This window comes from Catharus ustulatus, chromosome 18 (assembly GCF_009819885.2).
Source record: "Catharus ustulatus isolate bCatUst1 chromosome 18, bCatUst1.pri.v2, whole genome shotgun sequence".
Taxonomy (NCBI): Eukaryota; Metazoa; Chordata; class Aves; order Passeriformes; family Turdidae; genus Catharus; species Catharus ustulatus.
This window is the reverse complement of record NC_046238.1, coordinates 10708533-10735574: the sequence shown is the minus strand read 5'-3', so window position 1 is coordinate 10735574 and position 27042 is coordinate 10708533. Positions and strand designations below refer to the sequence as shown.

At 47.6% G+C, this 27042-nt stretch overlaps 3 protein-coding genes across 5 annotated transcripts in view; 1 reads left to right on the top strand and 2 right to left on the bottom strand.

The window, feature by feature from the left end:
* SPPL3 (signal peptide peptidase like 3) overlaps window positions 1–7944 on the top strand; it is a 56006-nt gene extending 48062 nt beyond the window's left edge. For both annotated transcript variants that reach the window (XM_033075636.1, XM_033075635.1), the window contains exons 7-11: window positions 2262–2368; window positions 3325–3488; window positions 4672–4871; window positions 5910–6019; window positions 6737–7944. In XM_033075636.1, the coding sequence (XP_032931527.1) occupies window positions 2262–2368; window positions 3325–3488; window positions 4672–4871; window positions 5910–6019; window positions 6737–6808 (653 nt within the window). In that variant the 3' untranslated portion in view covers window positions 6809–7944. The remainder of the gene's footprint in view (window positions 1–2261; window positions 2369–3324; window positions 3489–4671; window positions 4872–5909; window positions 6020–6736) is intronic.
* A 3872-nt stretch (window positions 7945–11816) lies between these two features.
* ACADS (acyl-CoA dehydrogenase short chain) lies at window positions 11817–19127 on the bottom strand. 2 transcript variants are annotated; one of them, XM_033075632.2, is made up of 10 exons: window positions 19073–19127; window positions 18601–18761; window positions 17039–17188; window positions 16781–16892; window positions 16252–16403; window positions 15812–15982; window positions 14488–14625; window positions 14137–14232; window positions 13773–13829; window positions 11817–13141 (listed from the first exon to the last, which is right to left on the bottom strand). In XM_033075632.2, the coding sequence occupies exons 1-10, from the start codon at window positions 19125–19127 to the stop codon at window positions 12989–12991; spliced, it is 1245 nt and encodes a 414-aa protein (XP_032931523.1). In that variant the 3' UTR covers window positions 11817–12988. The 2 variants fall into 2 exon arrangements, with proteins under 2 accessions (XP_032931523.1, XP_042635759.1); XM_042779825.1 differs by lacking the exon at window positions 19073–19127 and adding an exon at window positions 17581–17609 and having other exon boundaries at window positions 18601–18688.
* Window positions 19128–21301: 2174 nt separating this feature from the next.
* On the bottom strand, window positions 21302–25871 carry UNC119B (unc-119 lipid binding chaperone B). Its single transcript, XM_033075998.1, has 5 exons — window positions 25648–25871; window positions 25078–25191; window positions 24487–24598; window positions 24107–24279; window positions 21302–23252 (listed from the first exon to the last, which is right to left on the bottom strand). Exons 1-5 carry the CDS (start codon window positions 25850–25852, stop codon window positions 23140–23142), a joined length of 717 nt encoding a protein of 238 aa, XP_032931889.1. The 5' UTR covers window positions 25853–25871; the 3' UTR covers window positions 21302–23139.
* Between the last annotated feature and the right edge of the window lie 1171 nt (window positions 25872–27042).

Here is a 27042-nt window from a genome sequence, read left to right as displayed (position 1 = left end):
TCAGAATGTCCCTGTTCCATAAAGGGTGTGTTGCAGGAACTCTGGAGTTAATTTGTTCTGTTAATTGAGGGTTAACTCCTCCAGTCCTTTATTATTCACCCTTGTTAACCCACTGCCCAGCACTTCCAAACCAGAGCTGCTGGTTGTGTGGCTGCTCTTCCTCTCTTCTATCTTTCTCTCATCCTTGGATTTTTTTTCTTTTTTTTTTTTTAATGATTTGAAGTATGTTTCAGTGAAGATCTGCCTTATGTAGTTTGTCAACACTTTGCATGAGCTTGGATAGGGAAGCTGGCTTCCATTTAGGGAAGTCCATTGACTGCACTTTGGCCCACATTACTTGTACTTGCTCTTGGGCATTCCTGCTTGTTTTTTAAATTTACCAGTGTTTCTTAAAGCATTTGCAAAACTGTGTAATTATTAGCATGTGTATTTCACTGTCAGCTGAAGGATTTTTTCCATCTTCTTTTCTACCCAGAATTTGCTTCGTTTGATGCCTTGTACATGTGCCTGTGTTCATTTCAGTGAGAGAGAACTTGAGTGTGTGAACAATAAATAAAACTCATACTGGTTACAGTATTTCCATTTCTCATTAATTATAACCTGGAAATTCTCTCCTAAATATAGGCTTGCTTGAGCTATTATTAACACTGGCTTTAGAGAAACCTCTTTGATTTAGAACAGTCTGCTCCCTTGCATTTGCTCTTCTGCCGAGGAAGTCTGTAACTCGGGGCTGTACTGAATTACTGAATGCAATTCTTTTTCCTGCTGCTTTGCTATGTCAAATCCTTTAAACCTCAGTAATTTGCTCACATTTTGTAGCTAGTTACAGTTGTGCAGCGTGACTTAGGGTACATTTTTGTGTCAGTGCTTTGTTAAAACTGGCAGCTGTGACGGTTGTGGTTGTGCTAAGTTCTCAGGAGATGGGGTGGGCTTGGCAGAATTGCTGGGATGCAGCACACACTGGCAGGAGGCCCAGGCCATGTTTATCCCTTGAATGTGTATGGATGTGTTTCCCTAGTGAGTGGACAGATCTCCCCAGCTTTCAGGTGAAATGCAAGTGTCAGGTGGCTTCACAGCCCCAGAATTACAGCCTGAGAATCCAGAGGTTAATTTGTCCATTTTTGGCTGAGTCCAGCTGTCACACTGGTGGGCATGAGCATAATGGATTGGCTTCCCCTGCAGTTCCAATTGGCAAAAATGGGATTGCAGCTTCTTACAAATTGTGTCATGTTAGATGAAGACATTTTGTTGACAAATGTCTGCATGATTGATTGTAATCTGATCCCAACAGGGTTTCATTATTCCTTGCAAACAGAGTGATATCATAGATAAAAGCTGATTTGCTTTTTATGTTTTTTTAAAATTTGTTTTATTGTAAGTATTTATTGGGGATTTACTTTAACCATTCATTCAGTTGTGTATCCTTGGTAAATGAGGCTGGGCTCTAAGAAGCAGGCAGTGACACAAATGTGAAGACTGGGTTTTTGTTTGAAATCTTACCTTTCTACCCTGACAAAATTCCCCTTGGTATGGAGTGAAAATCCGAACTGTGTCATGTTGTTCAGCTCACTGATCTGGCTGAAAACTCGTCCTTAGGAGGGATTAGGAAAAGACTTATCCATATTTTTCTCCTAAGCTTTTACACACATTTTGGTTATTGGGAAATCCCTGGATATCTAAATGATGATGTTTCGTAGTATTCAGGCAGTCTTGCACAGTCTTGCCCAAGCAGAGGTTTGGTTTGAGTGGGTTTTTGTCAGACCAAGTTCTAACAAGTCATGTAACCGTGCCCTTTCTGAATTAAGAGTCAAGGATCTTATTTTATGTGTTTCTTAAAAAAGACAGTGGAGGAGAACAATGGAGAGATTTGTGTTTGGGACACAGAGAATTCAAAGTTGTTTTGTTGCTTCTGTTTTAAAGTAGGTAGTCAGGGTTGTACAGGGGAGATGGAGTCTCTAGAACAGAGGACATGGAAACATTTCTCTGTGATGGGTGGTGGAAGCTGAGGTTGTGCCTGCTGAGAGATCTCTGCTTCCATGGGGACGTGTTTGCAGTTGGTTACTGACTGTATTTTGACTTTGCTTAAGCCTGGTAAGAAGAATGTCACTGGAAATGGTAGGCAGTCATCTAGTGCATGCAGAGCTGCACAGGTGCACACAGAGGCTTCTTTGGGGTCCTGGGGGGAGTTACTGGCTCAGGCTTGGTGTTTTTCTGTTTGTTTTGCTATTTGGAATGAACCAACGATGTTCTGTATTTTGTAGCTCTGGCTATGGGCCTGTGTGTGGCGATGATAGCCTTTGTTCGGCTGCCGAGCCTGAAGGTTTCCTGCTTGCTGCTCTCTGGGTTGCTAATTTATGATGTCTTTTGGGTAAGTCTTTGGTTTGGTTTTGCTAAAACTCCTTTTATGCTTTGGATTTGTAATTGGCCTTGGGCCAGTTTGACATGAATTCTACTGGTATGAAGTTGAGGAAATTTGGCAAAACCAGAAGATTGGCTCCACCACTCAATTCTGAGCTGAATTCTACAACAGGTTACAAAATTATTTCCTTGCTAATTACTTGAAATAAGTAGAAATAAGATTAGAGTATTTTAACTTTTGCATATCATTAAAAAAAATAATTTGGACCTCAGATTTTGAAAGCTGGCTGAAGATGAGAACAAGCATTTCCCACAGAGCTGTGTCCACACTGACACAGGGCACATGTGGCAGCTTCTGATTAGCAGTGAAATCTGCAGAACAGGAATGCAAATGGACTTACAGCCAGACAGTGTGGCATAAAATCTTAGTGCACTTCTACAAGAAACCTGACAGGATTTGTTCTGTAATAGCAAGAGGGGTTTGTTTGTATAATACCGAGCACTGATCCAGGGCAGCACCCACTGACAGCTCTGGCAGCCAGAGACAGTGGGATGGGCTGTAGCATAAAAACCTGTGGGAGACAAGGGCTGCCTCATTCCATTTATGAGTGAGCACCATGCTCACCTCTTTTCTGTTCTGCAGCTTTCTTCTGTGTTCAGGGTGCTGTTATCTGCATTTGTCATCCCACACTATCTGCCTGTTGTCCAGACAGATCCTTGCCAAAGGATGTCAGGATATTAATCAGTATCTTGATATCAGAAAATATATTCCAGTTATTCTTGAGGATTAATAGTGTAAAAAGCTCTATATGAATTTTTGAAATACATTTTGCCTTTTATCATGATATATACAATGTATGTATAAGAAAAATGTCCTTTCTTTTCTTGAATAGCAAAGCAAAAATACATTGAGCTTGAGTTGCTGTGTAATTGCAGTTTGTAACTTCTGATTCCCTTGCTCTGTAGGTGTTTTTTTCTGCCTACATCTTTAACAGCAATGTTATGGTGAAAGTGGCCACACAACCAGCTGATAACCCCCTGGACGTGTTATCCCGGAAACTTCACCTGGGACCAAATGTAGGCAGAGACGTTCCCCGTCTGTCACTGCCTGGCAAACTTGTATTCCCAAGGTAAAAGCTGCTTTTACTGTAGTACATGAGAAAAGTTTTCCCTCCATTTATTGGTAGCACTAATTCTGTTGGAAAATCCCTGCTTAGTCATTCCCTCTTCATGCTAAAGAGGAATATAATGAGCAGTGAGGACTGGACACTTTGCTCATTCACAGACCCTGACTGGGGTAAAGGGTGCCCTGTTCAGAGCAGGATACACTTCTTGACATTTGTGAGAGTTCTGCAGCCTGATGATTGCTAGTGTGACCTCACACTTAAAAGCAAAAGATCTGAGGTTTATTATAACATGAGAATAGTCTGGATTACTGCATAATTGCAGATGGTTGGGAAGGGGTTGGAAACTGATCTAAGCAAGGGTGGTTTACCAGGCAAGCTCGGTGCTGAAGGGAGATTATTCCACTTGTTGCTGCTCCAGGGGTTCCCTGGTGGCTCAGAACTGTAAGCAGACATGCCCAGGGCCTGGTGGGGCAGTAAGTGCAGCAGCAGTCAGGCTGTAAGTTTTGTTGCATTATTACTCTGTTCTTGTTTCTTTAGATGTTGGGATGCTGAAATTACAGAGATTAGAAGTTGATTGTCTGCAACAATAAAACCAAAATTGTTCACTTTGTCAGCTTTGTGATATGAAATCACAAAGCTGACAAAGTGAACAATTTTTCATGAAAAATATCTTGGATTTAAGATAATGGATGAATTTAGTTCTTATTATTTTTCAAAATTGTCTCTTTTCTGGGCATCTGGCAAGATGTTTTCTGTTTTGTCTGAATGTCTAAAATGGGTGCACTGCCTTGTTTTAGATCTGCATGCACAGGGATGAAGATGCACTTCAATGGTAATCAACAGTCAGAGCAAAGGGCCAGCTGGTCCCTCCCATCAGCACTGGGAGGGAGAGGACTGAAACACTGAGTCAATGGATCTGTTTCATTGAGTAATCTAAGGGCAAAAGCAGCTTAAACACTACTGGGAGAAGGAAACCGGTTTGGAGCAAGGTCATCCCTGCCCACATGGGTTTGTCATAAAGCTGAGGTGGTGCAGAAATCACTGAGGAAAACCTCGTTAGCCAGCACTGGGTTCTGCTATGTGCAAGTTTGCTGGTAGAAAGAGGGGCTGTGCCAAATGAACCTCAAAACCACGGTGGAGTCTGGAGCTTGTTTTGACCATGCACCCAATTCCAGTTGCTCTTTAGTTCCACAGGCAGCCACTTCTCCATGCTGGGGATTGGAGATATTGTGATGCCAGGGCTCCTGCTCTGCTTCGTCCTGCGTTACGATAACTACAAAAAACAAGCCAACAGTGATTCCTGCGGCGCCCCAGGACCAGGGAACATCTCTGGCCGTATGCAGAAGGTCTCTTACTTCCACTGCACACTTATTGGCTATTTTGTAGGTGAGTAATTAGTTCAATAGTAAAGAGCTGCCTGAGTGAGCAGATGTGAGATTATTGAAGTAGGTTTAAAAGATGATGAAAGCAAGTGTAAAGAGGCTTTGAGAGGATGCTTGGTTATGTTCTTTTTAATCCTCCTCTCTTTGCGTTTATTGGCGTGGTCTAGGGAGAAAAGCCCTTCTCTAGTCTTCAAGGGTTTTGGGGGTTTTTTTTGTAGTTGTATTTTATTTAGAGGATGAAAGAAAATATTAGTGTGTTTTTGTTAGCACTTGCACTTTGCTTCACTGGCATGAAAAGTGTCGTAGCTGATACCTGAGTGATGGGAAAAAGACAAAGTTTCCAGATGAATTATGCTGTGCACAGTACATAGCAAATTTAAGCAATTCACGAGGCAATTCCTGCATTTTTGTATTCTGATCCTTTCATAGTAGTACCCACAGAAAATCATCAATAGTTACAACTGGAATGCTGTTTATAATTTCCTGTAGTGAGCCCTTTCCTGCCTAATATAAAATAGGCTTTTCCCACCAGTCAGGGCATGTGTATGCATATCCTGACCTCCCATGGCCCTTCTGAGTCTGAAAAGGAAAGACCATTTCCTACCAATAGCCTTCCTTTCCTCCATTTTCCCCCCTATGTTCCCTTCTGGCAAGTGTCCAGGAAAGTCATTCCTGATGTGTACAGCCCTTCCTCTGAGCCCCCACTGCTCAGGCCAGGGGCCACAGACCAACAGTCTTAAGAGCAGCATTTCAGTGCAATGCAATCAGCTTCCTCCCTTCACCTTTTATTGTATTTTGTCTGAATTACTCTTGTCTTACTCTGAGATTCAAAACTGGACCAAGTGGCTCAACACAGCCTAATACTAAAATAGAATTATTTTTCACTGTTTAATTTTTTTCAACTGCATTTAGGGAAAGCAAAGCACAGAGAAGTAACTTTTCCTCACCAGTCTCTCAGAATGGGGGTGAAGGAAGTGGATGAAATGCTGAGAACATCCACCTGCAACCTGAATATATTTATAGTGACTTTTTTCTCTTACAGGTTTATTAACTGCAACAGTAGCTTCTCGTATTCACCGGGCAGCCCAGCCTGCCCTGCTCTATTTGGTACCATTCACTTTATTGCCACTCCTCACCATGGCCTATTTAAAGGTAAGAGGGCAGGACACTGGGCAGTAGGGAGCTCTGGGCCAGCAGGGTCAGTGTGCTTGCCCTGGGCAGCAGCTCTCAGGGGGATGATGTGTGTCCCTGGCAGGCCTGGCCCAAAACAGAGGCACCACTGCTGCTGTTGGGTCAGTCTTCATTTCAGAGGACTGAGCAACTGTGAGATGAGTTCCTGAAACAGAAGATCATTAATGCACATAAAGTAATTCTAAACTAAAGAAATTTTGAAATGCTAAATTCTGTTCTAATTGAATAAGTGAATTTGTCCTTGTCCAGTTGGTCATGAAATAGCACATGCACAAAGCTTGAACAGTGACTGGGGAGGCAGAACCTTGCTTGCCTCTTCCCAGTCATCTGTTCTGAACAGAAATTGTGAAATTTACCTTTTCTGTTCCAGGGCTGTTGTGGAAGCCCACACCTAGCACTCTGCAGAGCAGAACGTAAGAAAGGGCAGGATTTTCAACCTGAGTAATTATTTCCTTCCAATCAGAAACCTGTTTTGGATATATCTGCTCTAAAATTAAGACATTCTGACCTGACAGGGAAAAGGATTTATTTTTACTATCCTTATTGAAATTTGCAAAACAGGTGAAGAATAGAGTTGCTCTAAGACATGCTTGCAATTCTTTGTGCATTTTAAAATGTGAATTTAAGCAGAGTTGAGAGTTTCTGAGGGCATGGTCCTTGTGCTGTTTCCCTGCCTAGGGCGATCTACGTCGCATGTGGTCTGAGCCTTTCCACTCCAAGTCCAGCAGCTCCCGCTTCCTGGAAGTATGATGGAACAGACAGGAAGTGACCTGAACTTCTGCCTTGGTCCTTTTCACTTAACTTGTGGCTTTGTTGTCTCCTAAAGCTGGACTGGCTGGTACTTGGGAAGGTACCAGCGATGGGACATGTATGAAAGGACTTTGTATTAAAGGAGGGAAAGAAACAAAAGCTAAAATCCCAGAGCTCCGCGTGACTCCGTATCTCCCTGCAGATGTGGAATTGGGGACCCTTTGTGCAACTGCAGCCACTTTCCTCTTTCCTCACTCAGATGGATTAGTACCAAACTGTTACCTTTGTGAGAGAGGAAGAGACAGACTTGAAACTAAAAACGGCTTGAAGTCGTTCAAAAACTTGTGAACACTAAACACAAAAACAGTTAAGCAAACTGAGGCTTCTTCAGAGAATCCCTCGTGGACATTGGGACCAGTTTCCTGCGGGACTTCGGTTTTGAAAAGAACTGAGACAGAAGGTCTTCTGTCACAATATTGGGTTTTTTTGATTTACTAAATATTTCCTGTGGTGTGAGGTTACTTATTAAATCCACAGACATTGAGTGACTTCTTGCAGTATACATATAAAAATTTGTTGTAACAAGTTACATTTCCACCCAGATGTCATATTGCAGTGAAAAAGGGCACGATTTTTATACATATATATATACACACATATAGATATATATATGAATAAATAAAAAGGAAAACCTGCTAAGATCATGCTGTGTAGCAGACAGGGGCTTGCTGTAATTTTTAGCATGTAGCGCAGTTACTCTGGCTTTATGTATATGGATCTACAATGAGCTGCTGTTTTTTCCCCCCTTCCAACAACTGAACCTGCAGTTTAAAACCAAGTGTAGTATTTGTACTGGTTGTACCATGGACTTTAGGGGATATTTGATTTGATCAATGTAGCAAACTAGGGAAGAAAAAAGTTCAAACCCAGCCCTGTGTGTCTGAGGGGGGAGGAGGTGGGGGGTGTCTTTTTTCTTTTTTTTTTCTCCTTTTTCTGATTTTTTTTTTAACAAACAGCTCCCTTGCAGGTTTTTAGTAGTTCCTTCTTGACCAGTGCATGTATTATAGCAGCAATTGTCTTTGTGCTTTCTGATCATAGTAATGTATCACTTGTAAATACATTTTTTCTATTTTCTATTTTTTTGTATTTTTTGCATTTTGTTTCATTAGTGTGCTGTATTTTTCCATGCCCCTGCCCCTCAAAGAAAAAAAAAAGAAAAAAGAAAAACTGTCCTTAACTGTTGTGACTGGTTGGAATTTGTGTGTTGACTGCTTTGTACCTGCAGCCTGTTAAAATGTGGCTTTGATTCTTTCTTTTTTAAAACCAGCAGTTCCAGTTGTTATTTTACTGACTGAAAGGCTTCCGTGAGGTAACTAAATTTTCTTCCTTTCAAGCACTGTGCCAAGCGGGGTTTGGGGAGCTCTCCTGAGAGCTCATAGCTCCTGTTAGTTGGCAGATGCTGGGAAGGGTTGGTGGCATGGGAGAAGGAGGAAGGTTGGAGACTGGCCCTGACTGAGCAGTGAGGTGACCTTGGGACCGGTTTCCTTCCAGGTAAGGGAGGGCTTGGTCAAACACCTGAAGCTCTCAGCACTGTCGGGTGGTACAAGAGCATGTTGGACATGGCAGGAAATTTTGTCCAGCCACATGTGTGCACTGTCAATAATGTCATTAATTAACCCCTTCCTCTGTTCTCAGGCAGGTCTGGCACGGCTGGCAGAGGGGCTGATGCCTCTGAGCTGGCTGGGATGCACCTCCAAGACAGCTGGAACATCCCAGCACAAACAGTAAGACACAGCGCAGCCTTTGCGGGGTGGGCGAGGGCACCAAGAATTTAGCAAGTGTGGGTGGGGATAGCAGGGGGGAGTCTGGGACTTTACCTCCCTCTCTCACACACCCCCACCACCCGAGTTCTTTTCTTTCCCTTAGCTTAAAGCATTCCCTTCACCATGTGCCTGCAGTGCTCATCCCCAGGTAACTCACTTTCTAATGAAATTAATAGTTCTTCATTGGGAATCTGCTGTTTCTGTTCATGCCAGCTGATAGGTCCCAGACTTGCTTGGGACAGTACAAAGGCATTTTTGAGCTGTACCTCAAGATGAATAAAATATCGAGGTGGGTGTTCAAATAAAAAACACTTCTTTGGTGGGTTTTGTTTTGCTGAGAGGTTCCCAGCAGTGGAATAACAACTTCAGATCCACTTCGCTGCAGCTTTATCTGCCCAGTCTTTGCGCCTACCTGACAATTGTGCACAGCTCAGGTGTCATCAGCTTCACAGCAGTTCTCTCTTTTGCAATTATTTCTTTGGAATTCCTCTGAAATTAAAATACAAGGTCTTTCTCCGTTTTGCAGCAGCATTTTTAGGCCATGCCTGTTAAGCGTCCTTCTGAACAATTTCTACACTTAGAGAAGCATTCTGGAGAAAGTTCTAGAAGTGCTAATTGATAAATACTTAATGAGAATTAATTTAGCTTTCCCAAAAAAGCCTGGCCTTCCTTGTTAAGCTGTCTTGCCTCCCTGCACTGTGCCCTTCTCTTGCACCAGGAGACCTGAGTGAGCCATTGCTGAGCCCTCTGTCTCTGCCCCTCAGATTGTGCTGGGTGTGCCCAGTGAAGGGGTTTGCTGCCCCTTCAGCTGGCAGGAAAAGGTGCTTGGCAGAGCTTCACTGAAGTTTACCTGTCCTAAGAAAAAGTGTTCTCCCAGAGCTTTAAGTTAAAACTGCTTTGTCCCACATCTCTCCTTCCTCAAACCATTCAGGGGGATTAGAAACGGATCCTACCTGGCTGCTCAGCTGTGGGCCCTCCCTGCACAGATGGAACTTTGCTCCTTGTCTTTCCAGTGTCTCCCCTGCTTGAGCATCAAGCTGTACAGGGTGCTTTGGGTCCTCTGGATTTTGGGAGACTCTGTAGGACCTGGCTTCCTGTCCCCCTTGGGTCTGGTACAGTTGCTGATGCCTTCTTTGCTGAACTCCTTAATAAACTGGACACAAAGTCCTGCAGTGAGATTGCCCAACCACCTGCCCCTTCTGGAAAGTTGTCAACAATAACTGTTTTAATAATTGATTAACATAAACCTTCTTGCAAGAGGTAAAATGCTGGCAAAAAAGGAACAGACTAGGGTGTGCTTATAGCACAGTTGTCAGGACAGAAGCAGAACTTAGTGTACAAATCTGCTGACAGGCCTGGTTCTCTGCTGCATCTTTGCGAGCAGTCAGCTTAGAAATGGAACTGTTTATGCTGACATTTCTCTGAGGTCACGCTTCACCTTGCAAACATGATGAGTTCCAAAATTTGAATTTGAAATTAGTTTTTTCATTCAAGTTACAGCATTATCACATTTTTGTATTACTATTCCATGTCTTCATTCTATTAATCTTCCAGGCACTTTACTTTTTTACTTCAGGATGTCTTTCAACTGTAGTATTTTCCATCTTTTCCAAATTCCCAACATAACCTGAATATGTGGCTGTTGCCAGGTCTGTGTCAAGAGTGAGGGCAAAACGAAGAACTAATTTAAAATCAGAATAAATTTGTCCTTTTTTCAGAACAGTTCATCTCCCTTTAGTCTGTTGGGAACTTACAAGAGTCTGAGCTACATGATATAAAAACTATCAGGTCTAAGATGGGGCAGGAAGTAGCTCCTAGTTACTGTAACTGTGTTTTCTATCATAAACAGTTTCATGTACTCTTAGAGCATTGTGGGGCAAAAACCACAAAGTCCTTGAGAAGTGTAGCTTTTGTTCTTGAAAAGTGACTTATCTCCTTCCCCACTTGTTTCTAGTTTATGTATAACCCGATTTTCCCATCTCTGTGCCCCACCTTTGCAAGGCTGACTGAGTTTGTCAGTTGATAGTTGTGGCTTCTTGTGTGAACAGACCCTTTTCTCCAAGGAGAGCCTGGCCCTGCCCACACCTGGGTTTGTGCTGTCTGAGGATGGCTTGGTAAGAGCTGCTGATTTAATGCTGCAAAACTCGTTTGTGTTTTGCCCTTTCAGCAGTTCCTCTGCAACAGCCCTGAGGAGCAGACGCACACTCATCACACAAAGTTCTTTCAGCCAGCAGCAGTGAGGAGTAAGTGTGAAGTATCTTGCTCTGAGAAAAGCCACTGCTTTGCTCTGGGAGCTCTGGGCCTTTGTGTGAAACCATTCATGTTACCCCTAAAGCAATGCAGTGTCACAGGGCACTGAGCTCTCTCTGAACAGAGAAAGCTTTGGTAGCAGGGAAAACAAAGCGTTAAGAAAGCTTTTGTTTGAAAACTTTTGCAACTTTTTTTTTTTTTTTTGCTACCTCAATGTTGCAGGTTCTCTCTCCTCTGTCAGCTGAGGTGGGGTAACAGGGATCGTTTCATTTGCTCTCGAGAGAAGCTGCAGCAAATTAGAGCTAGTAATGAGAGAGGCTGAGGGTGAAGAGGGGCAGTCAGCAAGCTCTGACAGCACAGCAGATCTAAGAGAAGCACCTGGAGGAGTGGGGAAATGGGCTGGCAGAAATGTGACTGTGCTGGCTCACTGGGGATTCAGCTGGAGCACATCACAACAGGAACTGCATTGCTCAAGTCCTCACGTCCCTGCAGCTCCTGTTCTACCCAAGTGGCTGCAAGAAGTTAGTGTAAAACAGGATCCCACATCTTCAGGTACCGGCACAGAAATGAGCCTGCAGCAAAGTGGTGACACAGGCTGAACTCAAGCTTCAGCCAGAAGCCTTCCATACTTTACAACATATTCAGTCATTGGAATGGTTTTCCAGAGGGAATGCTCCTGTTGAATGCAGTGCCTGGTGCGTTCTGTCAATGCTTATGCATGGGAGAACAAGGAGGAACTCAGCACTTGAGGCCCTTGCCCCAACACGCTGTTGCCCTCCAGCGCCCTGCACAGGGATGACTGACATCACTGAGAACTGGTCTCACTGGTGCATGCAGGCCTTGCTGCTTTCTGCTCCTGTGGCTTGTGACTGGAAGAAATTACTCTAAATTAATTCACATCTGCATTAAAAAAAAAAAGGGTGAGGGAGTGCTGGTCCTTTAAAATCAGGTTTTATTTGTCTTCTCTGCTCTCATGTAACAGAATCCTGCTCTTCTTGTCTGCACACAAGTCTAAATAAATGGCACCACAGGAAAATAATCATTTCCCTCTAGTGTTCTTGTTTGGACAAGGAGGCGGACTGGACCATACAGGCTCTAGTCTTAATCCCCTCCCTCTTCTCCTGAGTTTGGAGCTTTTCCTTTGGCTGTTGATGCTTGTAAAGTTAATGTCTTACCAATGATCACTGATTGAGGATGTGCTACTGCTAAAGCTTCCTGGTGAGGTTTGTATGTCACCTCTTCATTTCCTTTTTGCCCAAAACTTGTAGAGATTAAAAGCTGTTACCGCCCTATTAGGCAGTCCTGTTCTTGCTGATACTGCAGAAGCAGATTTTGGAGCAGAGGGGGGTTTTTTGCTGTTGTTTGGTTTTTTTTTTCCACCAAGTAATCTTAGGCATTGCAGCTTTGCTGTCCTTTGCTTCCATCCCTACATCCCAGAGCAGCTGAGTGAGCAGGTGATGGGCCCTGCTGGCCCAGATCGAGAGATTCTTTCTGAGCTGTGTTTTCACATCTATGCAGACAGCAACCACGGTCTGTGCCCAGAGCCCTCTGTGTGTGGGTTGTCCTGCATGTTCTCCTTATGTCCTGTCTGGCTCCTCTCCTGCTGGAAGGGATTACCTCAGCTCAGGCTGTCCCATTAGGAGCTCACACAAGCTGCATCCCACACCTGAATTCCACTGAAGTCTCATCTGCAGAGGCACGTGACCAGCAGCCTGAAGCAGAGCACAGGGATCATGGCTCTCAGCACCTCGAACTCTGGCACTGGTTATCCAGTGCCATGTAGTGACAAATTTAGCAGTGGCTGGCAAGTGCTGTCATGTTGCTACTACCAAGCCATTCCAACAGTCCAGTTTAGGAAAAGCCCCAGGCCAGCCTATGAGCACAGGCTGCCTCCACCCTCCTGCACTCACAGCCATCACTTACAAACCTCAGTCCAGCCTCGGTGGGCCAAACTTTGTCCAAAGAGGAATCAGCACATTTTAACTAGAGGGTTATTACTCATTGGTGAGGAAAACCTCCATCAGTAGCCTCATTCAAGAGGGTCAAACTCCATCATTGTGCACGATTATGAGGCACTTGGGGCAGTGTGCTGCTCCAGGCAGCTTCCTCAGCCTCGGTAGGCCTTCAGCAGCTGGCCTGCGATCACCAGTCTCTGGATCTCACTGGTCCCCTCGTAGATCTCGGTGATGCGAGCGTCGCGGTAGTGGCGTTCCGCCGGCATCTCTGTGACATAGCCCATCCCACCCAGGATCTGGATAGCCTGAAACAAAGGCAGCACCTCAGAAAGGAAGGGGCGCCAAGGAATCTGTTTTCTACAGAATGCACAGGCACACACAGCCATTTTAAGAGGAAATGAGCCCACTGCAAGCATAATGGGGAGGATGGGACACACAGGGATGACGGCAGCTTATCTGTGATAGGAACACACAGGATTGATCTGGGTAAGAGTGATATGGATATTCCTGATGGGCAATTAATTGCTTCAGAGGTATCCGTTAGTGATCCATAGTCTAAGGTGCTTTTATTAAAGGGGACACTAAACTGAGGAACAGAAGATCTCATCCAGGTGCAGTGGTGATGACTGGTGGCCCCATGCTCTCTTCCACATTGCTGCTCCTTAAAACTGCCACTGCCCTGGACAGCAGCAGGCACAGGCTACTTTAATAATACAGCTGCCACAGGCCAGTATAAACCCCTGCCATCCTCCTGCTTCCCCACAACCTGTGAAGGTGGTTGTGCTAATTGGGTTCACCCATAGGGCTGGTTGCTTGCTTGGTTGGTGTGTTTCAAATATAAATTAGTAAATTCCATCCCACCTTCCCAAAGCACTTGTGAGACATCCAAAGTCCCTTCCCACATGCTGTATGTCAGAGCTGTCAATTGACAGTTACCTGATGAGCAATGGACGTTGCAGCTTCTGATGCAGCCAGTTTGGCCATTGCCGCTTCCTTTGGGGAAGGAAAACATCACTGAGCGTGCAGCTGTCACAAAAAGGAACTCCTCACCTGCACAAAGAGCTTGAATGCTCACCCAGCAGCTGTGCAGAGAGACAAGCTTGCTGATGGTGCCGGCTGAGAGCAGCCACCCCTCTCCCCTTGGTTCTAACCAGCAGCTGCCCAGGGTGGGCCACATCCCAGGACCTGCTGGGGGTAACATCCCAGCAGCGCTGGCTGGGCAAGCACTGAGCACAGCGATGCTCTGGGTAGTGGGGTTCCCTGTGCTGTGGCTGCTGGAAAAAAGTAGGGCTGGAAATACCTTAGTGAAGGGCTTTCCATTGTCCTTCAGCATAGCAGCTCTCCAGGTCAGCAGGCGTGCACCCTCCAAGGCCACAGCCATGTCTGCCAGCTTGAACTGCAACAAAAAACACAGCCTTTGGTCCAGGGCCTCTGCCTGCACAAGGGGACAGCTGAATTCTCCCAGCCCTGGGGCCATCTAAGGAAATGGAGCCTCTGTCCCAACAATTAGTATTGACAGTATTTGAAAACAAAATTATCACCCTGTTTATCCCAGACAGCACAAAGTCCACTGTGTGCCTAATACCACACCCAAGAGCACACACGGACTTTCCCCCAGCCCCAGCACCCTGTGGAACTGCCCAGCTCGCACCTGCACTGCCTGGAGCTTTGTGATGGGTGACCCAAAGGCCATTCTTTTCTCAGCATAATCCACAGCACAGTCCAGAGCTGCCTGGGCTATTCCAAGTGCCTGTGAGGCAATACCAATCCTCCCTCCATCCAGAGTTTGCTGAGAAAGACATGAAATACATGTAAGTCAAGTCATATCAAGAATAATACACACACATTTCTGGTGTTGCTGGAAAGCTGCTGTAGCCTTAAAATCCCCTGGTCAGAGACCTCCTTGATTCAGAATGTCCCCAGTTATGCAGGAATAGAGCTGTAACAGGCACTGCAACTGCAGAGAGAAGGCAGGAGTTCAACAATAGGAGAAAGGAGAGGGATTGTGTATTAGCTGGGAGAAAAAGAGAGGGTGCAAAATAAGGAAAACAGCACAAGAATATGCTCTGGAAGGGGCTGGAAAGAACTCTTTCGGAGACCCAACTCACTCTGCAGCTGATTTTACTTTGGAAACGTGGTCAGTTTTCCTTCTTTACCCTCGCTGTTAGGACACATATGTGAAAGCATTTTTTTATTAGTGAACCCCACCAATTACCTGACTTAGCTCAAATGCCCACTCTGCCCCTCTATGCACAGGAAGAAATTGCAGCACAGGGAGAAAAAGCTTCATCTTCTCAACTCTAGGATGAAGGTCTTTACAGAACCTGTCAGTCACTAACTGCTTTTAATTCTGGACATAATGGAATGGGCTCTGCTCCAGGGAGCTTGGCCCAAAATGTCAGGCAAACAAAGGGTGTTTTGCCCCTCCAGAGAGAGCAATGACCACTCTCAAAGGACAATGTTTGCTGTAGGAAACAAAGCTGTTCCCAGCTCCCTTGCTCCTCCTCACAAGTCACATGCATACCAGAACTCAGCTGTCATTCACCTTGAGACACTCTCCAGAAGTTGTCGTGGGCCTCCAAGACAACTTCCCTCTGCCACAGTATTCACATGGGGAAATGCCATGTTTTCCCTTTATCTATGGGTACAACTGAAGGAATAGAGGATTGGGAAAGAAGAAAAATTAAAATACACTGTCCCTGTTGACACAGCATCTCAGTGGCATCAGCATTGTTCCAGCTGAGAACTGCCACAATAGAAGTGCTGTCAAGGATCTGTGTAAATTAAACATTCATCAAGCTCTGGGAATGACTCCTCCCATGTTGGCAAGAAGGGTCAACAGCTTAACATGACACAGAACAGCTTATGCAAGCAGTCCTCACTGAAGTGAATGCTTCTGGAAATGGTTTACAAAATGGTAAGCTTGGGAGCTACAGTGGTACACAGCCACAGCTGCACCCCCATCCCACTCTTACCATGGCAATTTTGAAGCCCATTCCTGGCTGCCCCAGGAGGTTTGCCTTGGGTATCCGGCAGTCCTCAAATATCAGGTTGGCAGTGGAAGAGGCTCGGATTCCCAGTTTGTCTTCTTTCTTCCCCAGTGACAGCCCAGGTGTTGGCATGGGAACCAGGAATGCACTAATACCCTGCAACAAGAGTCAAACTCTTAGGAATGGGTGTCTTTTTACCTTCCCATTTCCTTGGCTGTCAACAGGTTCCTCCATTTTACATAAAAGTCATATGTCCAGGTAACCAGGAGGAGGGGAGGGAGAGCTGAGACAGAACAAAACCAGCGCACATCAGTCCCTCCTCTGCTCAATGCCTGCAGGGCTCTACAGAGTCCCAGCTGTGGCAGCACTTCTCCACAACTCCTTCACTCCCACCCCTTTTTCCTGACTGATACAAACTATCACACCTTGTGCTTCAGGGATTTATCTGTAGTAGCAAACACCACGGTGGCAGAGGCGTCCCAGGCGTTGGTGATCCAGGCCTTGGTGCCGTTCAGAACCCACTCATCCCCATCCAGGCGTGCCACGGTGGAGGCTGCACCCGCGTCACTGCCGTTTCCTGAGCAAAGCAGCAGCAAACAAACCTCAGATGATTGGTCACACACTGGGGGCAAACCCACACCCCACCTGCACCCCATGAGCTCATGGCACCTCTTGAACTGTGGCAGAGTCACCACTGTCCCTCCCAAAAGACAGGGAAAGGCCCATGAGCGTAAAATGTCCAGAGCCCCGCTCACACAGGCAATGAGTATTTTCAGCAGGGACCATAGGATGGCAGTTCATACCTCGGGTACTGAGATTTCACTCACACAGAATCCTATAAACGACCCTTCTACAAACTGCTCCGTTTCAAATACCCAAAGTCCATCCTAAACCTGACCAAGGAAAGAAGCTACACCATGTTCTTTGCAACAGGGATGGTAACAGTCACATCACCTGGTTCACTGAGGGCAAAACATCCAATTTTCTCTCCACTGGTGAAGGGAGCGATCCACTGGTGCTTCTGCTCTTCAGACCCAAACTTGAGTATTGGCCCTAAATACAGGGACTGTAAGAATTTAGTGCTGTTAGTGCCTCTTGAAGGTACAACCAATCGTGCTCTCCAACACAGCAGAACCCACCACAGGAACAGATCCACTTCTCCCAAACAGCCCTCTGCCATGCTAGCCTCACTTCACTGCCCCTCACACTCACGTTATTGACGCTGACGATGACGCCCGTGGACGCGCAGCCCCTGCTGATCTCCTCCACAGCGATGGAATAGGCCAGGTAGTCCAGACCTGCTCCTTTGTACTTCTCTGGCACATCCATAGCCAGCAGCCCCAAGCCACCCATCTTCTTCACCTGCACACAGGGAATGGACAGGTCACATCCTCTGCAGCACCAGTGTGCCAGCAAATACACACAGACATGTGGAGAGCAAGACACATCATGAGAGGGCTACACCCAGAGGAAAAGATGCACCCAATTCCTGGTGAAATGGGAATCCGAACAAACTGTGAAGTGTCCCCACATCCCAGTGACTTCAGCAGGAGCTGTACAATCACTGTTTGTTTAGGCTCTTGCTTGTTTAAAGAGCTCTCTTCAGTACTGGGAGAGGGGGAGCCTTCTGAAGGTGAAATAGGGAGACAAAACTCCACCAGCACTTCCTCAGCCTCCCACCAAAGCTCTACCCTTGCATGTCTCACGTCAGTAGAAATGGGAAATCTAGCTGATAAAAATCATCAGAACTTTACCTTTGAGTCTGCTGAGCTTCAGCCTAGGACTGCACAAGGGAAGAATTTTACAGAATAAATGACTGCAGAAAACAGTGGTGCAAGGTGATTTTTTATTCTCAATAAAGCCAGATCTTGCTTCCCAGAGAATTCTTTTTTTAGTTACATTGCAAGTACCCCAAGTGCCCCAGCTAGACCCCCTGCTTTGCTACCATGTGCCTGTGTTGCTTTTAGAGGAACTGGGGAGAATTTTTAGATACATAATTTCCCTCCTATGCGGCACCCAAAACGTCAATCCTTCACATGAAACCCAGAAGATCAACAAGACAGCCACTGATTCTAGGTATGATGCTTCATCTTGTTTGCATCTTGAATTTTCCCCTACACATTCAAGTCAAAAGACTCAGAATCAAATGTAAAATTTGTAGTAAAGTTTTCTTCCTTAGGGTAAGTGTGACATTCCTGGCTACCACCCTTATACCTTACTAGAAAGAGGAACGTCACAAAACTCTCATGCCTCTGGACAGTGTTTGCCTGGAGTCTCTTGCTAATATAACAGGATCTATTTTGCTGGAGTTTTGTATTTCATTGCTTAACACACACTGGTGTGTCTCTCCACAAAAGAAATCACTGGTTTGGCTGGAATTTTGATTTTTTCACAGCCCCAGAGGATAAGCAGCATGTACCTCCTGATGACTTTTTTCCACCATCTGAAACCATAAAACATTATGTGCAGTCTGTAAAAGTGTTTAACTAATTTTATAAACCAATTTCACAATTTGTATTACAGACCACAGGTAAGTCAGTGAGAGAGCTAAGAACTTAGTGGTACTAAAGCCAGATACAGAGAAACACAAGTAAAGGTGAAGAGTCAAAATGCCCGGTGGGAATTATAGTGTCCGCATTCAGAACGAGTTGATCTAAACTTCAATTTTCTGCTAAACTGGACTCGGATGTACATTTTACCTGGGCCCGAGTGGTCTTGCCCCAGAGCTGCAGGAAGGGGGTCTCTGGCTGTGCCATCCCAACCCTCGCACGCACCTGCTCGGCCGGGAAGCGGTGCTCCTTGTCCAGCTGCGCTGCAAGGGGCATCAGCTCCTTCTCCGCGAAGTCCCGGACCGTCTGCCGCAGCATCTGGTGCGTCTCGGGCAGCTCCGCGCTCTGGTACACGGTGTGCAGCCGGCGGCACCGCAGGGCCAGCGCTGGAAGCGGGGAGGGGGCTCAGCGCCGCCGCTGCCCTTCTCACCGGGCCAGGGCTGGGCGCCGGCCCGTGAGGGGCTCTGAGGGTGCCCCCACCCCGGGACACGCTCCCACAGCCCCGCGGCCGCAGCCGCGGCCCGGCTGAAGGGCGGCGCCACCCCCGCGCCTGAGGGGACTCCCCTCAGGCAGGCCCTGAAGGGCACCGGAACGCCACCTCCTGCGCAGGCCGCGGCCCCCTCCCACCCCTCCCGCGTGACTCGCAGCCCCCCCACGAGCAGCCGCAGCAGAGCGAAGCCGGTGCCGCCACCCTTACCCCGGGGGGCTCCGCCGCAGCGGGACAGGGCCGCCGCCATCGCCGCCGCCGCCATCGCGCCGCCTGAGGGAGCGCGGGGCGCACGGCGCGCACGCGCCGCCCCCTAGCGGCGGCCCCGCCCCCGCCCGGCAGGGCCGCGCGCGCCGCCAGGAGAGGAAGGAAAGGAGAAAGGAAGGAAAGGAAGGAAACAAGGAAGGAAGGTCCTTTATTCCTACTGCTGGTGACAAACCACGGGGTACAAACACCGCGGGGACACCGCGACAGGGTCCGAACGGGACAGCACAGACGAGTCCACGCGCCGGCAGCCCCAAGGCCACACTGTGAGATACAAATACGTGTCCTGTAACAGCGCTGGGATCCAGGCAGGCGGAGAGGGCGTTTGCTGGTGTTCATTTTCCTGCTGCAGAGGAAGAGGTGCTGACTCTGCCAGGCTGCCATCACTCAGCCTTGTCCTCGGCAAGGACAGTGGATGGCAGTGTTTATGTCCAAGGGTCACAGCGAGCCAGGCTCTGGGGTAGCACAAAGTAGCTCCGTGTCACAGGACAGCAGGCTGGGAAACAGCTGAAGACAGCACGATGAAACACAGAGCTGAGAAACAGAGTGCTACATCTGGACCTTAATGCTTCACCACCACCTTCCTCCTTCATTTCTGACTACTAAACACTTGTTTTTTTCTTCCTGAACCCTCAGATAATGGAATAAGCATCCCCAAGCACCAGAGAAGAGGCTGCTGCTTCTCTGCAACAAGAGACATTGAAAATCCTCAAGTACACATGTAAAAGGAAGACATTTCCTACCAAAAACAGAAGACAAGAACAGAAGTACCCAGTCCACACAACAGATGACCTTCCTTCTTCACAAGGTGCAGTACATATTCCACACTCAAGGTATGAAAATAGCTCTCCAGGAAGTTTGCTGGCATGGATCCAAAGCCCTTTCCTCAAAAATGGGAAAAAGAGGTCATAGTACTAAGAGGACAAATACTGGAAAAAGCATACTATGGGTTTGGTCCCTTTCTTTTTGAAGTTTTGAGCAGAACTATGATCCCAACTTTTTTGTTTTTTCCAACTCAGCACACAATCTGAGAGAAGTAGTCTTTGATACCTTTTCTGTTGCTCAAACTCCAACTGACACTGAAAGCATCTCCTTAGCCTGCAGCACCAGGCTGGGAGTGACCATCCACCTATCAAGGATGTGATCCCAGTGGAATTTCTTCCAAGCTCACTGGCATGAGTAGCTTTGACCCATCATTAAAACACCAGAGCACACACTCCTAAAGGAAACTGGTCTGCTAAACCATGTTTACCAAAGACATTGTCCCTGCCGCAAAGAAAAGAGGCTTTATAGAAAGTACCAAAGAGAAAAGGAATCCTAGGGAAGCTTAGGGACAAGAGTTTGCAAATCCCTGACTTTCTGGATTACAGTCAACTTTTTCAGTGCTGGGTTGCCCTCTTGTAAGGACTTTCTTTTTCCTGCAGCATGCTTTTAGGGCAAAGACCTTCTGATTTGGCAAAGCAAACAAACTCAGCTAAAAACCGCAGGGTGCTACTGCTGCCTGCGAGTCTCCCGGTTTTTCTCCAGCTCTCCCTTTTATTGCTGAGTAGCTGACACATTCACCGGAGTGAAAGCAACCGCTCCAGTGCCGTTTCCTCGTCTCAGCTGATAGCCAAGGACAGGAATTCCCTTCTCCTACCGGGACCCAACACCGGCAGCGCGCTCCCGCCGCCAGCAGCCGCTAGATGGCGCGCGCGCCCCGTGCGCGCCCCCACCCGCCCGTGCGCGCCCCCGCCGGTGCTCGCACCCCCGGTCACGCGCCCGTCCGCCTTTGAGGAACCTCTGCAGTGACAACAGATGGAACCGTCACTCGTAGGGAAAGCGAGAGGTTGCTTCTGTGATAAAAGTAACGTTTAAAGGCACCTGGATTTATACCACGTACAAAATTCAGATCAATATGCTAAAATTTCCCAGGGAATAACTAGTAGGCTCTTCAGACACTCTTTCTGAACACTTCAGCATGAAAAGCACACTTCCAGGCAGTTCTGCCGTGTGGTAACTTAGAACTTCCCACCTCAGAGGCACAGCATGAGGGCTGCTGAAGGTGTTCACTGCAAGAGGCATCTCGAGCTCCACCTCAACAGCAGCTTTACCTAATGCTGGAGATCCTAAACAAGATTGCGTTAGTGCCTGTGGAGATGCTGGAGGGGATCGATGGTGGCAGAATTGTTCATCTTTCCACCAGGCAGACCTTGCCCCTCCACATTCCCAAGACATTTGTTGTGGTTGCTCATTATTAATGCTCCACCCAGAACAGGTCATTTGTTGTGGTTAATCATAATTAAATCTCTTCCTAAGAGCTGGAGATTCTTTCATGTCTGCTACCCCACACACTCTCACTGCTTACTCTGATGCCAGCTGATGTTCCATGCCAAAGTTACTTTCACTAATCTGGAAGTAAAGGCAGCGGTCTCCTATTGCTATGCATTTCCTATGCATTAACAGGCTCTGGGCTCTGATGTCCATCCCACTCAATCCTGCTAAAACACAAACTACACTGAATCCCTTTTAACACAACAGGTAATCATCGAAGAGTTAAGTTTTAACTGTCTCAAGAACAAATGGAACTAGTATTAGGAAAGGTTTCCAGTCTAGACACAACCTCACTCCCCTAACAAGAGACACAACTGACCAGCCCAGCATAGGGACAGGAAAAGTACCAGTCTTGAGAGCCAGCAAAACTGGCAAAAAAGGGTTTTGATAGCTGAGATTTTGCACAGTTGGGAGCTGTGCCCCAGCATAGCTACTGGCAAGACACAGGTCCTCCTGGTCCTCCTTCTCCCACTGCATGATGCTATCTCCAACACTGCCAGATCCCAAACACAGCTGTGGCATCAACCTCAGCAGCATGACTTCCTAAATCATAAATAAGCAGCTAAGCAGGCAGAGCAGTGATGGGAACAAAGAAAAAGAGAACCACATACATTCTCACTTTCCAAGGATTCCACTCCATAACACTGAGTGATCTGACCTGGGAAGCTTTAAGCTACTAATATCTCCACTGCAACAAAGAAAAAGCTGGTGCTGCTCACAGCAACTCGACAGACCAGTCAGGTTTACAAGTGTAGACTGAAGCCTAGGAAGCTCTGCTTCCTACTAATTTTTCAAGTGATTTTTCACATTCTCCCTTTTTCCTCTAAGCCCCACTAGAGTGACACCTCCACCCCAGCCAGGCTGACAATGTGCTGTCCACCTAAAAAGCAATACATTCTATAGCAAGGGCCAAAATTCCTACAAAGGGAAGGGGAAATTGTAAATATAGTGAGATTAACTTCAGCTCTAAGGTTGACTCTTGAGCTCCAAAATTCAACAATTTGCTCACAAAAGCTCAAACAGAAATGCTACCAGAGGGATAGCCCCCCTTTCCCCCATCTCGTATCTGTAGTGAAATCTCTGCCAAAAAAGAGATTAAATGTTCTTAGGAGCAGCTCAGGCCCCCAGAGACAGATGGAATATTCCTGCACTTGTAAGTCTCTTTCCCACTGGAGAATATTGGGATGCACTCTAAAAAACAACGTCAGCCATGCCACAAACAAAACCACTGCCACTGAAGAGATGATCTGTCTAACTGAACAAAAGATCTGCTCTTCAAGCATCACTGCCTACTTGAAGGGGTTAAGATTTTTCTGCTAGAAAATAGCTTAACACAAACAATCTGACCTGTTGAAAAAAAGATATTCACCCAAGAGGTGAAACATCAGAAGCACTAGAAGTGCAACCTAACTAGAAAGACTAAGAGCAAGAATAGCCTGAGTGCTTCTGATCAGTGACCTAACCAAGGTTATCTAGCTAGCCAGGAACAAAGAAGGAAAGGCAGGATACGCTGAGTGTCAGACAGAGAGGTGTTGCAGGGAGATTTCCTTTCAGGAGCCGTTGTCTTTGCTTCATGTTCTCAGCCTCGTGCACAGACAAAAAGTTTGGCAAGAAGCCTTGCTGCACGAGACAGTAACTCCAGTCCACTCCTGCACATCTGGAATGGTTCAGGGCATCACAGCATCCAGCAGACAGAATGGTTACTGTCCTCCATTGTAAGCATAGTCGGCCTTGTTGTGCATAATCAACTTGTTGTCCACAAAGTAAAAGCTGTCCGAGCGCGTCTCGTACGGGTTTTCAACCATCAGACGGACTGTGAAAGAGAAAGCTCCATTACGTTCAACAGCCAGCCACAGTCAGGATAAAAAAAGACTCCACTGCATTTACCAGGCTGATGCTTTGCCCTACCCAAGGAAGAGAAGCAAACTGCTCTGCTGAGCACGCTTCAAAGGCTGCAGCCTGCCCTCTTCTTTCTTCCTATTCACAGGATAAGTGCTGTCAAACGCAGAGGGGGAATCAAGTAACCTCACTCAAAATAACCTTAGAAACTGCCAGAGCCATGAGTGGAGCCAAGCAGCCGTCATGTCTGTAAGCAGAAGGAGCTCATTTGTGGCGCTCCCCACACGTACACAGGCGTGGGGATGAAAACCCCAAACCTTCCCCACAGCCAGGCAGCTGACGCAGGGCCCCTGTGCCTCTGCTCTATCCACCCCGAGGTCAAACATACCCTGCACAATCTGTATTTGCAGAGATCTTAGCAGATTTAAAAACAGACCTCAGGGAAGAGCCAGTTCTGTTCCAAAGCAGGAGGCTCTAGCCCTAACAAGCAAGGGCAGGAAACAGATGGGTGGCTATAAAAACGAACATTTCTTCGGTGTTTTGTTTTCTTTTGGGCTACACTACAAGGCATCAGGCATCTCAGCCCTATGACTGATCAGTTCTTGCAGCCTGTGACTTAGCACAGGTTGTCTTAGGTTTTCATTTTCAAAGGAGGAGATACTTAGCAGCATAAATCTCTAATTCAGACAAGATCACACATTGCTAAACTGGGAACCTCTATCTGTTTGTTCCTGTCCCCTCAATCTCAGTCACAACTTCTTCCACAAGTAGAGGGAATGAACAGACGCACACACAAACACCACTCAGTGTGGCAAAGGAGGTACTTACTGAGGTCTTCTGAGAGCTGAGGGAATTCATAAATGTGTTCACATGTGTTCCTGCTACTGGGGATGCAGAAGCCAAAATCAAAATCGAAGTTCTTCAGCAAGCGATCTCGGAAGTAATGTCTCTCAATCATTCTGAAGTTCGACACTGGCTTTTCTCCCACTGTGAATTCCACTCTGTGTGGAAGAATCAGGAAGAGAAACAGCTGTTAAGAGAAGAACAGAGCCTTGGGCATGAGGCTACACAAGAGTTCTCTACAGATAGTTTGATATTTGCAATCTAAGATAGGCCCTCTCAAGTCTTCAATCCAGTTTTGTTATAAACTGTCAAGTAACACTTGGTAAACATCCAATTCTCCCTTCTCTCCATGAACTCATACTCACGTTGCACCAACAGTCCGAAGACGGAGGAAGGCTGGGGTGAACTGGTACCGAACAAAGCGACCTGCACTTGCATCCAGTTCACTGCTGTCATCTTCATCCTCCTCATCGTGCTCTAGAAAACGCAGCAGCCGAGAGTTACTGTGCTCCTAGTGTACATGTCAGGTGATACCGGCTAGTGGGTGTATCAGGACAAGCTGCCTACTGTTTAGGTACTGAATGTAAACACATTTAATAATCGCTCTGAGACTTATACTGGCACAAAATAAAAAAGACTTGTCATGACAGTTGGCCCCTCCCTCAATCTCACAGGATATCCCCGCTCACAACTGCCAATGCACATGAACTAATCTCTGTTATAACCAGTCCAAAAAAGGAAGATTGCCAGTCGATAGCTCTTTCCCATCCAACAATAATCCTATTTTTTATCACAAGTTTCTCAGCAGAGATAAACTCAGTCTTATACTCAAATGAGAGGAATTAGTCATCAGGACATAAACTAAAGGACCCTTTTGCTCGGTTTGCATGGGTTGTGCATTGCAACCTCTCAGCTCTGAGTCTCTCTATCCTCCTTACAATGTTTGCATGCTGTACCTGAAGCAGATGGCTTGGCAATTTCAAATAGTACTGTTCCAGTTTCAAGGTCCCGGATCTTAAACCTCGTGAAGTCAATGTTGTAAATGTTGTCCTCAGGTTTGCATAAATAATCTAGAAGAGAGAGTAAAAATACAGTAACATTTCAAAACACCTGCGACCACTTACTAGATGAATTTCCTGTTTTGTTAGCTCCAGCCCACTAAGATAATACTGCTTGTTATTTTGCAAAAGCTTCATGCAAGCAGGACAAAATTAAGGATATGAGAAACAAAGGCATGGTAGGTGCCAGGCAGCAGAGCAAGAAAGGGATGCGATCGGGACACAAAAGCAGAGATCAGCAGCCCAGAGAAAAAACAAAAAGCCTCAAACAAATCAAAACCCACAGACAACACAAAAGCCCCCAAACTTTCTGGAAGTTGTACGGGAGCCGCCGCGGCCAGCGTGCCCGAGCCGCCGCGTCCCCCGCCGGCAGCGCCGGAACGGGCCGGGCCCCGCCGCTCCCCACGCCAAAGGCCCGGCCCGACCCGGCCCGGCCGGCAGAGCCCCCGGGGACCGGCCCGCACTCACTCTCCGTCACCCGGCACAGTCCCAGGACGTGCTCGGGCCGGACGGTCTCCAGCGCCAGCAACTCGGACTCGGTCCAGGGCTGCCGTGGCGGCGCATCGGCTGATCCGCGTCGGCCCCTCAGGCGGCTGAGCGGCCCCGCAGACCCCGGCGGCAGCTTCTTGTCCGGCCCCGCCGCCGCCGCCGCCCGCGCCCTGGAGCCGCTCATGGCCGCTGCCAAGATGGCCGCCGCCCGCCTCGGTAGCTATGGGAGCGCGGGGCGGGGCGGGGGGCTGTTGCCTGGCAACGCCGCGCCCGAAGCTCAGCAGGGCCCGCCGCGGTCGCGCCCACATGGGTGACCCGAGCACCCCGCGCGGCGCAGCAGCCGCTCCCTCCGGGGACACAGCGGGACAGGCCGGCTGGGAAAGCTTCGTTACCTGAGGGACAGCAACACAACCAACGAACAAAACCGGCGCCGCCCAGAGACCCGGCTCACCCCTCGCTGGGCACCTGGGCTCCCGGTTCCGAAGGCACGGCCCGAACCCGCAGCGCAGGCGGTGACAGAGAGCAGGTGTCCCCCGAGAGCCCTGCTCTGTTCGGGGACGGGGACAAGCACTTTTCGGGGAGCAGCAGCGTCAGCAAGAGGATGCCAAGGAGGGCACAGCAGGCTCCTGCCCGGGAACACGCCAGCTGCTGTCCCTGGACACGACAGGACCGTGTGCCCCCGGGCCGGGCAGTTTCATGACCACACACCGGAGGTGGCAGGGGCAGACATCGGACGAGTCTCCCCAGCCCGGTGGGAGGAACTGGGGAGATCCCACTCGGAGGGACTCACAGGAGAACACACGGAGAGAAGAATGTTTCTTCCCAAAGAGGGGCAGCCCACCAGGCCGCAGTAGGCACACAAGAGCCGTCAAGAGTCACCTCCAGCCCTCTGGGGAACTGGGGCAAGAGCAAACATGTGCATCCTCTTTTCGGGCTCCAACCAACACTGAACACGCTCACGATGACCGGAAGCAGATTTTGAGCAGTGGTTTGTGATGCCTGCTGTGGCTTGTGAGCAGCATACTCCCGCTACTACCAGCCAAATGTTATTTCAAAAAACCCTGTCCAGATCAGTGCTCCTAAAGCCTCCTCGCTGCATGCATGGGCTTGGTGCCTCCATCCTGTGTCCCAAGGAAGGACAGGTGCAGGCCTCCTGGAAAAGCACCTTCTCTGCATGTCCTTTGTCCCCAGGAGCAGGCACCTAGAGCACAAAGCTGCTGCTTTCTCTCTGCTCCAGCTCCAGCCCCATCCACCTCTGCAGATTACATCTCTCTGCTGCTCCAACTCTGAGCAGGAAGCAACAAGCACATCAGCACTTCTAAGAGGATGTTGTACCATTCGATTTGTACTTAATCACTCAAAACCACGGGCAAG

Excerpts from the sequence above, each read along its gene's own strand:
- ACADS (XM_033075632.2), bottom strand. The coding sequence starts at position 19,127 with ATGGCGGCGGCGGCGATGGCGGCGGCCCTGTCCCGCTGCGGCGGAGCC. Across the intron at positions 14,233-14,487 it reads CAAAGCTCCAGGCAGTGCAG|TTCAAGCTGGCAGACATGGC; the intron begins GTGCGAGCTGGG and ends TTTTTGTTGCAG. Across the intron at positions 13,142-13,772 it reads CAACGTCCATTGCTCATCAG|GCTATCCAGATCCTGGGTGG; the intron begins GTAACTGTCAAT and ends CCTTTGTTTCAG.
- UNC119B (XM_033075998.1), bottom strand. The coding sequence starts at position 25,852 with ATGAGCGGCTCCAGGGCGCGGGCGGCGGCGGCGGCGGGGCCGGACAAG. Across the intron at positions 24,599-25,077 it reads TGCCAAGCCATCTGCTTCAG|AGCACGATGAGGAGGATGAA; the intron begins GTACAGCATGCA and ends TGCGTTTTCTAG. Across the intron at positions 24,280-24,486 it reads CTTCGGACTGTTGGTGCAAC|AGTGGAATTCACAGTGGGAG; the intron begins GTGAGTATGAGT and ends TCTTCCACACAG.